General features: G+C 39.7%; 1 protein-coding gene across 1 annotated transcript; it reads left to right on the forward strand.

Annotated features, from left to right (window-relative positions):
• Positions 1 to 336: 336 nt before the first annotated feature.
• On the forward strand, positions 337 to 12,246 carry cpda (carboxypeptidase D, a). Its single transcript, XM_079481479.1, has 21 exons — positions 337 to 1,103; positions 1,220 to 1,467; positions 4,385 to 4,527; positions 4,676 to 4,845; positions 4,956 to 5,335; positions 5,417 to 5,608; positions 5,692 to 5,859; positions 5,939 to 6,048; positions 6,218 to 6,317; positions 6,421 to 6,563; positions 6,652 to 6,821; positions 6,958 to 7,260; positions 7,662 to 7,857; positions 7,942 to 8,077; positions 8,157 to 8,303; positions 8,380 to 8,478; positions 8,575 to 8,639; positions 8,869 to 9,000; positions 9,080 to 9,265; positions 9,807 to 9,909; positions 10,173 to 12,246. Exons 1-21 carry the CDS (start codon positions 466 to 468, stop codon positions 10,397 to 10,399), a joined length of 4,056 nt encoding a protein of 1,351 aa, XP_079337605.1. The 5' UTR covers positions 337 to 465; the 3' UTR covers positions 10,400 to 12,246.
• Positions 12,247 to 12,514: the final 268 nt, after the last annotated feature.

The raw sequence follows: 12,514 nt of genomic DNA on the forward strand, positions 1-12,514 counted from the left end.
ATTCGTGAACAACGTGTACATCATGTTTTACTGCGGATTGCATCAAATTGTTCGTTTTTCCTTGGTAATGTGTTGGAAGTAAGCAGCTTGGGCATTAGATTACTGTTTAGTTGATCCGGTTCTATCATTATAATTTTTAAAGGGAACAGTTGCCTCGTTATTTCCAAAATGCCACGATGCATTTTAAATCTTCAGGTTGTTTTTCTTGCATTTAACTGGGTGTAATGATGATTTATGTAATTTATTTTAATTGTTTTAAACAATCTCACAACAATAAAATACAATAGTTGTCTTTGTCTTTTATTTTGAAACTTCTCCGGCTGCCATCGAAACTCCGCCCTTAATGAAGGGTTAGCAGGAAGTACCCACTAAAAAAATATCCCCACGTCAGGCTGAAGAAAGGACCTGGCTCAGGGCGAACAAATTTAAGGATTTCATGTGCGAGTCCAAGGACTCCACGGAAACATGTCGGGACAGAGGGTAACCAACTTGCATATAGCGCTTAAACACTCGCTGTCGGTTTTTTTGCTGCTCTTTATTTTAATCAGATCCACCAATTCCGCCGATCAAAGTGGGGATGAAGTAACGGTAACGTTAGAGACTTACAATAAATACTACAATTACGATGAGCTTACAGCCCTTCTTAAAAGTCTCTCTCAGAAATACTCAAACATCGCAAATTTGACCAGCATTGGGAGATCCGTGGAAGGTAGGGAGCTATGGGTGATGCGAATCACCAGGGAACCCAATGCCGATGTACCGGGAAAGCCCAAATTCAAATACGTCGGCAACATGCACGGAGATGAGACCGTGTCCCGACAAGTTTTGATCTACCTGGTGGAGTACCTGCTGCAGCAATATGGCGAAGATCAACGGGTCACTGAGCTCGTCAACAACACGGATATTTATATCATGCCTAGCATGAACCCTGATGGATTTGAGAAGTCTGTCGAGGGTGATTGTATGGGCAAAGACGAGGGTCGGTATAACGCCAAAAACATTGACCTCAATAGAAGTTTCCCAGACCAGTTTGATGACATACACGTGAAAGCAGAAGACATCCCAGAAGGTGCTGCTGTCATGAGATGGATACTAGAGAACAAGTAAGACCGTTCACGCAAACTAAACCTCACAGAGGAAATAGCTATCTATGCAAAGTATGTAAAATATGTGCTTTAAATATAACTCTTCTGCCGTTTGATGTTAATCTTCTTTCCAGATTTGTGCTTTCTGGGAATTTGCATGGTGGTACTGTGGTGGCCAGTTATCCCTATGATGACTCCGCTATCCATAATCCTGAAGGCACCTACAGCAAGTCGCCCGATGATTCTCTTTTCAAATACTTGGCGCTGGTTTACGCAGAAAATAATCCTGTCATGAAAACGGGACAGCCAAAATGTGAGGAAAGCATGGCCGAGACCTTCCAGGATGGTATTACTAATGGAGCAAAGTGGTATGATGTGTCAGGTATGTTGCCAACACTCGACCCCCTTTCTTCGACTTACCCACTTTATTTGTTCTTCATATCTAAATTACAAGCATCATGCCAGTTTTGATCACGGTGCCTAAAAAACATTTGTTTTCATAGTGAATAAGCTTAACTTGTCTTCTGTGGTTTTAAATTTTATCTGGTTCGTTCTTTTCTGTTTAAAGAGTGAATCTTTCTTAGACTTTGTGTTGTTGAGCTGCCACTGTTTGGCTCCGCCCACATCCTTCTTTACTCGGAACATTCCTTAACAGATTTCCTAATAGGATGACTGATATTGGATTACATAAACAAAAAAACAACACTCAGCCAAAATATTTCACCACCTTATTTCATTGACCTTAATATTAGCCACATTGTTGGTTGTCTAAAGCTGGAACGTCATTTGCTTGGATTTCGGTTGTGTTTACATTGTGCTTAAGCAGTTCTCATTAGAAATAAAATAGTCAAGGAAGTAATCTAAAACCTGGACTGTAAGCGTACTGTTCTGCAATAGACCCTGCGGTTCTCTGATTACTGTCCTTACAAGTCATTGTGACCTCAGTCTCCACAACCTTTAATCATCACTGTCAAACTGCAGCAACCTGATCCATAATGTGCCCGAACACTTGGGAGTTTGTTTCACAATGTTCCTGAAGACTTGCTTAACCAGTCTCATGGTTGTAAAAATAATTAAGTTTGTTTGGACACAATTCTCTCTGCTTTTTCTCCTATAGAGACACAGTGTTTTGTTTGTTCTTGATGGTACGAGCAATTGATTCTGAGTCTGCAGATACAATCTCTGATGTATGACTTGTACAGATTAGATTTTTCATTTAAGGGTTTATAACATTTTATTTAGAACATGAAATTTTATTGAAATGAAATGAAAAACTGAAGGTTTTTTTGTAGTAAAGAATGTCCAAGCTAAGAGCACGGCCTGTTCTGTTGTAAGAATGGGGTGGACAAATCCAATTCATAAAGGAATATATAATATACTGCGCATGATTAAATCTTTACAAAGCGCAGTTACTTCACAAACAATTTAATCCAAATCAAATATCACAGGATTTTTAATTGTTTGTTTAATGATATATATTGACTAAACTAAACGACATTTAAATTACATCTTTGTAGGTGAGGTTGTGTCATACAGTGCATACAAGACTGAAGCATGTGACAATTTTTTTATAGTTTTGCCTTTTTTGAAAAGTCTAACAATCTACTGTAACAAAATTGTTCGAATGAGTTACCAACTTCAAAGTCTGGTTATTGATAGGATTCATGTCACTGAGGTCATTTCCAATCCAGTTTAATCATCTAGAAACCACCAGCTGTGTATATTGAGTTTTTGGAGCAAACACAAGCGATATTTTGTCTGTTCCCACAGTTCAGTGGCCCAAATATAAAGGTAATGATTACAGTTTAATAAACTCTGGCGCATTATTATGAGGTAGTTTAACCATAACATAACAAGGCCATTTAATTTAATGCATGGTTTAAAATGATCGCTCTTCTGGAACTAACCAGGGTGCTCTAAATATATTTGTTTTCTGAGTAACAGTATGAAGTTAGTCTAGTATGAAGGATGTGCGGTGGCAAACTTGAACCGGCCTTCTGATGTCCTCTTTAAACAAATGCCAGACAGGTAGCCTACACAGAGAGATAGGATAAGTAAACTTCACTCACCTTGAATTATAAGACCTAGCTGTCTTGTTAGCGAAGGTATAAAATTATCTTTTTGCTTTAGAATGTGCATTTACTGGCCCATCGTGAAAAGTTAGTTTTACAAAATCTAATTTCATAGTTAGAAGCAGTTGATAAGCTTATTGTGTTGGTATTGCATTATGACTTAAGACATATTTTACACAAAAATGTCCAGGAAATCAAAGCCTTTTCTTGTTCAGTTAGATTAGATCAGGATTGAAACAGCAGCCAGGGCATTGCAACGATGGCCAAAAACTTTGAATACAAACCTCTCTATTCTGAATAGATAAAAAATGGCAATAATCTTATTTTCAGTATCTACAAATATCACTTTTGAAACAGAGGAAACTTTGCTCTTTGCCAAAGTTCACAGCCAAAGGGTGTTGCAGTGTTAAAAACACATTTTAAAGGACTGTTTGCAGCTGAACACACATACTGCCTGTGAGGGGAAAAAATGCTTTAGTCCTGAATGTGATGGGAAATTTCATATGATGGTCTTCTCACAGCAGATCTGCGTGATGCACCTGCAAATGGCAACTCTTTTGTAAACTCATTTCACATACTCTTGAGTCATGAAACAGTTGACTAATTTACAGCATGGCTTTAATGTGAACTTTTCCATAATTAAATTTTGATTGTAAGTGCATTTTGGCAAAGTAAACTCAAGCTACTATATAAAGCTGATTTATGCATTTCTGAGAAGCATTCTTTTCATGTTTTTTTGTGGCTGGAGGCGAAAAGGAACAGTGTTTGTTGGAAAGGTTTATGTAACACCGTGTCTACACGAATGCACCTGACGCAACAAAAGAAATGGTGTAGACACGGTGTAAGTGTTTTGAGTTCCAGCACCCATAGCTATGGTAATTTGTTCAGAAGCATTTGAGGGAGTGTTGTCGCTTGGCAGCATACTTCCTGTAAGCATGGCCCTAATGTTCTTCTTAAAACACACATAACCAGTGTGTGCCCTATATCATACATGTCTTTGTGGAAAGGAATCCATCTTAAAATGGGTTGGGGCTATTTTGAAGGGACGCGAGTAGGTTAGTTTAGCACAAAGTCCTATGTTAAAGTTTTGGTCACGCCTTTCTAAAGTGTCTCTAAAGTTGTTTAATGTTTGCAGACTTCATTGTTTGAAGAGTGACAAATAACAATCCCACCATGCTATCGCACCCCACACCTTCGGTACATAGTTTTTCCTTCATTTCCACACAGGAGGAATGCAGGATTACAATTACCTGAAGGGTAACTGTTTTGAAATCACTATGGAGCTTAGCTGCTGCAAATACCCACCCTCATCTCGACTAAGAACTGAATGGGACAACAATCGGGAGTCTCTGCTGGTCTACATGGAAAAGGTAACGAAAGTGTATCCGCAACAGCACCAATGGTTCATGAGTAACCTGATGTGCAAGTAATGACACGCATGCTGTGTTAAGAAACCATGAAGGAATTTTGGTGTGCTTGCGTGTTGTTGGAATTTCTAATGTGATTGTGTGTGTGAAGATTCACATCGGAGTACGTGGCAATGTCAGAGCAGCCAGGAATGGAGCCCCTGTTTCAGATGCAGTTATAATGGTTGCAGGCATTAATCACAATGTGAGCACCACGCACTTTGGTGACTACTATCGTCTGCTGCTACCTGGCACCTACAACATCACAGCCATAGCCCCTGGGTTAGTATGAAGTAAATTTAGTATGAATATAGTATTTGTATGGGTTGGTCTTAATTTTCAATTTAAGAATCAACTTCCTTTCAATTGACGTTGACATTTATTTTTTATAGCTACATACCCATGTCTGTGGTTGGTGTAGAGGTGAAAGAAGGCATTGCCACCAAACTAAACCTCACCCTTGTGCCTGAAACTGATGAGAATCCCACCACCCCTTCAATCCCAGACTCCCCCACTGCCACCTCCGCCAACAGCACTAGTGCAGACACCAGCAGCCCTGGTGTGGATTCAGTGGAGAAAGAGACAGGCTCCAACCTCGCGATTCAGCCCCAGGACTTCCGCCATCACTACTACAATGACATGGAGCTGTTCCTTCAGAAGTTCAGCTCTGAATACAGCTCCATCACACGCCTTTACTCAATTGGCAAGTCCGTGCAGGGGCGTCTCCTGTGGGTCATGGAGATCTCTGATAACCCTGGTGTCCATGAGTTAGGTACATGCCTAGCATGGTTTCATTTATTATATATTAAAAAGTCAAGCAAACAGTTATCTCACATCCCATTTTCCCTTCTAGGAGAACCAGAATTTAAATACATTGGCAACATGCACGGCAATGAGGTGGTTGGCCGAGAACTGCTCCTCAATCTTATCGAGTACCTCTGCCGAAACTATGGCAGTGACCCTGAGGTCACCCAGCTTGTGGACTCCACACGAATACACATCATGCCTTCCATGAACCCTGACGGATACGAAGTGTCTCAGGAGGGTAAGGCTTTGCAAAATCATCAGCTGCATTCACACAGCTTGAAGAAGCGCAGCCTTCAAATCTGTGATAAATATTTTGTGCAGGAGATATAAGTGGCATCCAGGGCCGTAACAACAGTAACAATTTCGACCTGAACCGAAACTTTCCTGATCGCTTCAATTTCATCACGGATCCCAGACAGCCAGAGACCATTGCAGTTATGAACTGGTCGAAGAGCTACCCATTTGTGCTGTCTGCCAACCTCCATGGAGGTAATTCCTTTCAGCGATAGGCTTTTGTTTATTTGCAAGCATGCACAGATAATATTTCATCTTTCTTTCTGTATGTTAGGCTCCTTGGTGGTGAATTATCCATATGATGATAATCTAGAGGATGTTATTGGCTACAGCCGGTCATCAGATGATGATGTATTTAAGATGTTGGCTCTCGCATACTCCAAGGTGAATATGCAGTCTCAGATTATATTTGCTGTGTAGACTATGGGCATACAAGTATAGCGCTTATTTACTTGAAAGGGTGAAGACGGCTTTCCATTTGAGCGCACCTTTAAGTTTAAAAAAAACAATAGCCTAACTCTCAAAACCTTTTGCTTTGGGTTTTTTTCTTCAGGAAAACACTCAAATGCATAACGGCCACCCTTGTCCAGATATAGATCCAGAGTTTTTTTCAGATGGTATCACCAATGGGGCTGCATGGTATAACGTCCACGGTAAGAATCATATAATTGGACGGTAACAGACCAGTAAGGTTTATAAATGTAAGATGGTCTGTCAATGTAAGCTACGGCGGTGCACTGTCTGCTATTTCTTCAGGGGGGATGCAGGACTGGAACTACATCAATACCAACTGTTTTGAGGTGACCATCGAATTGGGCTGTTACAAGTATCCACTAGCAGATGATCTGCCAAAGTACTGGAATGAAAACCGTAGATCGCTTCTGCAGTTTATGCATCGGGTCAGTCTTTCTTTGTCTCCCTGTCTTTCCCTGTCTTCTTTTACTTATATCTTGCAACTCGCTGTATAACTTTTTTCTGGACATGCAGGTCCACAGAGGATTTAAGGGGATGGTGATTGACAGCAAGGATGGGTCTGGCATCCCCAATGCGACCATCACTGTAGAGACGATTGATCACCCTGTCACAACTAACATTGCAGGGGACTACTGGCGCTTGCTAGTTCCAAAAACATACCACTTGACTGCATCTGCCCAAGGGTAAGAGAGTACTTCCTATAGTTTCCGTGTCACTTGTGGCACCAAATTAATTTGAATTAATACCAAGTTAAGATATTTTGTGCATCCCATTGAAATTGTCACTCATAAAATCACTCTTACCATTAAATATTTTCAGCTACATCTCAGTTAGCACCTACGCCACTGTGCCTGAAAATGGGGTAGAGATTGTTAACTTCACGCTGACCCGAATTAACACCAATGCAAATGGGCGGATGACGGAAGACGCCTCGCCGGTTCAGGACCCCAGCGTGAAAGAGTTTGAAAGTCTCATAAAGCAGCTGTCAGTAGAATCCGGTCTGGACGAGCTGATCAAGAACACTCCTACCCAGAGCAGCTTCCGCTACCGGAGATATACAGAGGTTTCTGAGTTCCTGCGGGGCCTCACCCTGAACTTCCCAGAGATAACCTCACTTCACAGGTACTGCACCTTGTTTACATCATCTCTCGGATGTCTACTGTGAATATCTTGAGGTATTTTTGACTATTTGTATAAAGGCATTGGATTTTTTTATTGCGGCCAGTCGGATCATAAGGGTCTTTAAAATCAGAGGCAATGTTTCTCTGTGCTATGTTCAGAGAAAAACAGTATCCCTAAACACAATACACAAGTAGTACACAATGAAGTTTCTGATTGAACTGCATTTATCTCACTGCAGCACAGTGCCAAAACCTGTTAAAGGAAATTATTGTATGTGCTGTATCAAGTGTCACCGAGTTTAAATTACAAGAGTATAGTGAACATCTCCAGGTACTGCTGGTTATAGCCAATGCTGTGTTTAACCTCAGCATCTTGGAATTATTTTTGTTTCCCCTGTCAAGTCTTGGTCAGAGTGTGGAGATTCGAACTATATGGGCGTTGGAGATCTCAAACAACCCTAAAGTCCAAGAACCATCTGAACCCAAGATTCGCTTTGTGGGGGGCATTCATGGCAATGCCCCAGTGGGCACAGATATGCTTCTGGAGTTTGCTGCAAGTCTCTGCATCAACTACGGAAAGAACGCTGCCATCACCAGAGTAAGAATTTAGCTTATTGTCTTCTTTTTTACATAGTTTAACATTCCTTAGGTCTGTCTAAGGTCTCTCTCTTCCTCTATTTAGCTGATCAATGAGACCAGAATTGTTATCCTGCCGAGCATCAACCCAGATGGGCGTGAGCTGGCAAAAGAGAAAGACTGCAACTCCACTGCTGGCATGACCAACGCCCACGGCAAAGACCTCGACAATGATTTCTTTGGTGAGAGCACATTCATGTAACACTGCACCTCACATGTCAGACAGTTAGATGTACTGACCGTTTGTGTCATATTCTGCAGGTAATGCATCTCAGCGTGCAGGGGAGCTTCAGCCGGAGACACGAGCTGTGATGGATCTTATACAAGAAAGGGGTTTTACTCTCTCTGTGGCTCTAGATGGAGGCTCTCTATTGGTCACATACCCATATGACAAACCAGTGCAACCTGGTATGTTTTTCCCATGCTTGCTGTTCTATATATTGCACATTATTTTGGCTTCAGTGTCCTAATTTTCGTCTTTCAGTTGAAAATGAAGATACTTTGAGATATTTGGCTACAGTGTATGCCAGCCATCATCCCACAATGCACTTGGGAAATACTGGGTGTTCAAACAGCGGCCAAAGTATGCTCACTACTTTTTGTTCATACTTCAGATACAATAACGTGTTCTATTTGGTTAGGAGAAATAAGTATATTTTCTGTTTCCCACCTCTCCCAGTGGGCATCATCCCTGATGGTGTATTAAGAGCAGCAGAGTGGCACAGTCACATGGGCAGCATGAAGGTAGATATTTAAAGGGAAAGTTCACCCAAAATTTTAATCCTATGTTTATTTACTCACCTTCTTGTCATTTTAAACCTGCATGACTTGCTTGCTTCTGCAGAACACAAAAGAAGATATTTTGATATCTCTTTGTTGTCAACAAAACATAGATAAAGCATTTTGCTATTCTACCCTGGCAGTTATTTTTTGCCGTCTTATATCCCTTTCTCTGCTCCTTCTCGTGTTTCAGGACTTCAGCGTAGACTTTGGTCACTGTCCTGAAATCACGGTCTACACCAGCTGCTGCCTGTTCCCTACAGCTGAAATGCTGCCCACACTTTGGGCTGAGAACAGGAAGTCACTGCTGAGAATGCTGGTAGAGGTCAGTCTGTTTTCTGGTCTGCCTTTCTGTTCCACTACAACTTTGCTTTTCTATACTAAGGCAGATTTTTCTGTTAAAGGTGCATAAAGGAATTCGTGGAGTGGTCAAAGATAGGAACGGTAAGCCGATCGCGGGCGCTATGATAGTGTTGAATGGTGGTGTGCGAGTCTTCACCAGTGAGGGAGGGTTCTTCCACGCCCTTCTTGCTCCAGGTTTACACAACATCGAAGCGGTAGCTGACGGCTACCAGCAACAGTCACAGAAGGTGGGTATATATCTAAGGTTAAATTACAGCTGAGAAAAAACATTTAGGGATTTTTTTATTATTTTCAGTTTTTCCAAATTAACTTTTTCTTGGTACGTGTTAAGGTAAAAGGATCTTTTTTTTTTCATTTTGAGAACAACTAACAATATTTTTCCCAAATAAAAATATTGTTTTTATTTGGATTCATTTGCAGATAATGGAACTGGAGAAACAGGTTAAAATAACAGAAAATTTGAGGTCTTTTTCAGACCTCAAATACTGCAAAGAAAACAAGTTCATATTCACCTAGAAGCATAGTTGTACATTTAAAAAAAGTAAAAAATATTTGTTTATGTGATTATCTTGATTTTGATCAGTATCAGTTGACTTTCACTCCTCCTGAGGTTGGATTTTGTTGTAATTCAACAGATATTGGACTGGAATGGCCGTAATATATCTAGAAATGATCATGGTCTCTTATATCTTTTCTGCAGCTGTACATAGAAATGTATTATTGTCCATGTATTTGTTTTTGTTTCACAATTAATGTTGGTTGTTTCAGGTGTCTGTGTCACGGTTTGAAGCAGCAAGTACCATTATTATCGAGTTTGACGTGGAAAACAATATATTTGGCCTGCCAAGAGAATTAGTCGTGGCAAGTGCAGGTAGGTAGATCAACTTGTTTAAGGTTTTAATAGTCAAATGTTAACCTTCCCAATATTATTAAGTAGACTCAAATTTACAATTTTATCAGTGCTAAAGTCAAGTTCTCCGATTGTTTTCAACAAGCAAACACAACCACAAAACAATAATTGGATAGATAAACCACAAATCACTACGTTTTCTCTGCACAACAAGGATAGTCAGACACTTTAGCTTAAATTTACTCATTTGTTATGGCTGATGTTTATTATTATTTGATGCTCAGCTGCAGCAATGACGGCTCTGGTCATCACGGCCTGCATCATCTGGTGTGTCTGCTCAGCCAAGTCAAACAGACAAAAGGACGGATTCCATCGGCTAAGGCAGCACCGTGACGACTATGATGATGAGATTCGTCTCACATCTATGGGGTCCAAAAAGTCTCTTTTGAACCACGAATTTCAAGACGAGAGTGAAAGTGATGAGGATACACTATACACAAACAAACTTTGAGAGCTTACCTTCTCCTTCTGCCCTGAGTCTCTCTACTGCCCTTTGGGCCTGTAGAGGGCCCTCATTTTAATGACCAGCAGCATAATCATCCAAACGGTTCAAAACCGTTGACAACCACCACAGGATGCACTTTAATGCCCTAGGGCATAGAGGGATCTGGATCCATTTTTGCAACTTACCCCCCTACAACATGCTCTCGACCAGACTGCTTGTTTATCTGGGTCTATGTTATAGTGGTCCTGTACCCTTTAAATGGAAATTTAATCAATGCATAAATCTCTACAGGATTATGAAACACTGTGCCTTGTAAGGTAAGAGGTTGTGTGGTGGTTGTAATGTAAGGATGAGAATTTTATCATATAAATTCATTTTTTGCTCCCTTCAAGTCGACATCAGGAATCGATCCATCTTGAATTCTGGGTTACTCATAAGCTTCATTTATTCTTTGAAAAATGATGTAGAAACATTTCACATTGTGGTGTTGTTTATGAAATTGCATTTGTTATTCATGTCTCTGTCTGAGATATTCAGTTTGCCCAGGATATTAGCAGCGTTTCAGATATAGCGCTTTTAGATAAAATGTAAAGTTAAGCAATCTAATTATGGTTTCTGTTTATGCAGCTGCACATTGGTCACATAAAATGTGCAGACAAGCACACTTACTGCCTTGCAATTTCGCCTCTGTTATGTTGGCATTTAGGGACATGGTGAAGCATTAAGAATGACTACCCCGTACCAGGGACATGAAAGTGATAGCCAGATGTTAGGATATGTTTTTCAATTTGTGTTAAAATGCACTCTTGTGGCCCCCGTTTCATTATTTTTTAAGAATGTATTTATTCTTTGTTTTAATGTCTGTTTGATATCAAGTTATTTTATTTTATTTGCTCACTTATTCTCAGGCACAGTAAACATTTTAAAAATAAATGAAACCGAGAACTAATTTATGTGGCTGACATGCATAAATGTTATTTGCAATTTAGGAACTACGAGGATGTTGCCATATGGTGTGTGTTTGAATGTCAGCAGAGGTGGAAAGTGTCCTCTATATCAGATTTTTCATAAAACCTGTTTGAAACACCAGTAATCTTTTGTGAACATGCATATCTCATGTCTTATTTGTGTCCTGGTTTTGTGAATACGTAAGAGTTACCAGGTGTGTTTAAGCACCAAAATTTCTGCACAGCTAGATTAGTGTGACACATTAACACAGTGTGGTGTTGCTGGATGATCTGAACCCTCAGAACACCCTGTGATTTCTGCCTCCTATGTGCTGCCAGATTCTCACTTCAGTGCTGAACAGCTCCTACATTACATTTATCCTAAAGAAGATGGGATAGCGAAGACTAGAAGCATTTAGTAATTGATCAGCACATGCTATTTCATAACAATGTAAAATACTTAATGCTTTCAAATGAGAAAAGCAACAAAATCCTCATTACACACATCAAAACATTTTTAAGGATTTATGTAATTTTTTGCCTGATTGATCACTTCTACACGTCAAATTATGAAAACTGGGAAAATGAGGTTTATAATTTGATAAATTGTGTTACCTGTTACCAACTTAATCTGAATTTGATTGGCTTGATGTTGATTATCATGCTTGAATGTAAATTACAGGGTGTGTATGAACCAGTATGTCTGACTTTTCTATGTCTGTGGTGATGTTTGTTTTTTCTTTTATACAACAACGATTGTAGATATTGAATTGTTGCCAACTATATGTAAATTACACAAGTGCAATTTCTGTCGAGTGAAAGAACTGAATTATCCCGTCTCCAGTTTGTTTTCTGAAATGAATGGTGTCTAATGCAATGAGATGTAAATAAAATTAGTTCTGAATATTTGATGCACATTTGATTGTTTTAAGACTTTTTTTACTAATTGTTTGAATAGCATTGGTTTATTTAGGAATGGGGTAGTCTCATAGTTACATTTGTGTTATGCTGTAGGTTGAAAATAAATGAATAAAGAATGAGTAAGTGATCCTATAATTTTATTATTATGTTCAAATTTATGTTGGCCAGTTTATTGGTGGCAAAATTGCTAAAATATTGTCTATTTAAACGGAAAAATTAAGAGTTGAAATATTTTGAAGTGCGTATGTTTATC

The sequence above is a fragment of the Barbatula barbatula genome (genome assembly GCF_947034865.1).
Source record: "Barbatula barbatula genome assembly, chromosome: 19".
Lineage (NCBI taxonomy): Eukaryota > Metazoa > Chordata > Actinopteri > Cypriniformes > Nemacheilidae > Barbatula > Barbatula barbatula.

Excerpts from the sequence above, each read along its gene's own strand:
- cpda (XM_079481479.1), top strand. The coding sequence starts at position 466 with ATGTCGGGACAGAGGGTAACCAACTTGCATATAGCGCTTAAACACTCG. Across the intron at positions 4,846-4,955 it reads ATCACAGCCATAGCCCCTGG|CTACATACCCATGTCTGTGG; the intron begins GTTAGTATGAAG and ends TATTTTTTATAG. Across the intron at positions 8,479-8,574 it reads GTGTTCAAACAGCGGCCAAA|TGGGCATCATCCCTGATGGT; the intron begins GTATGCTCACTA and ends CACCTCTCCCAG.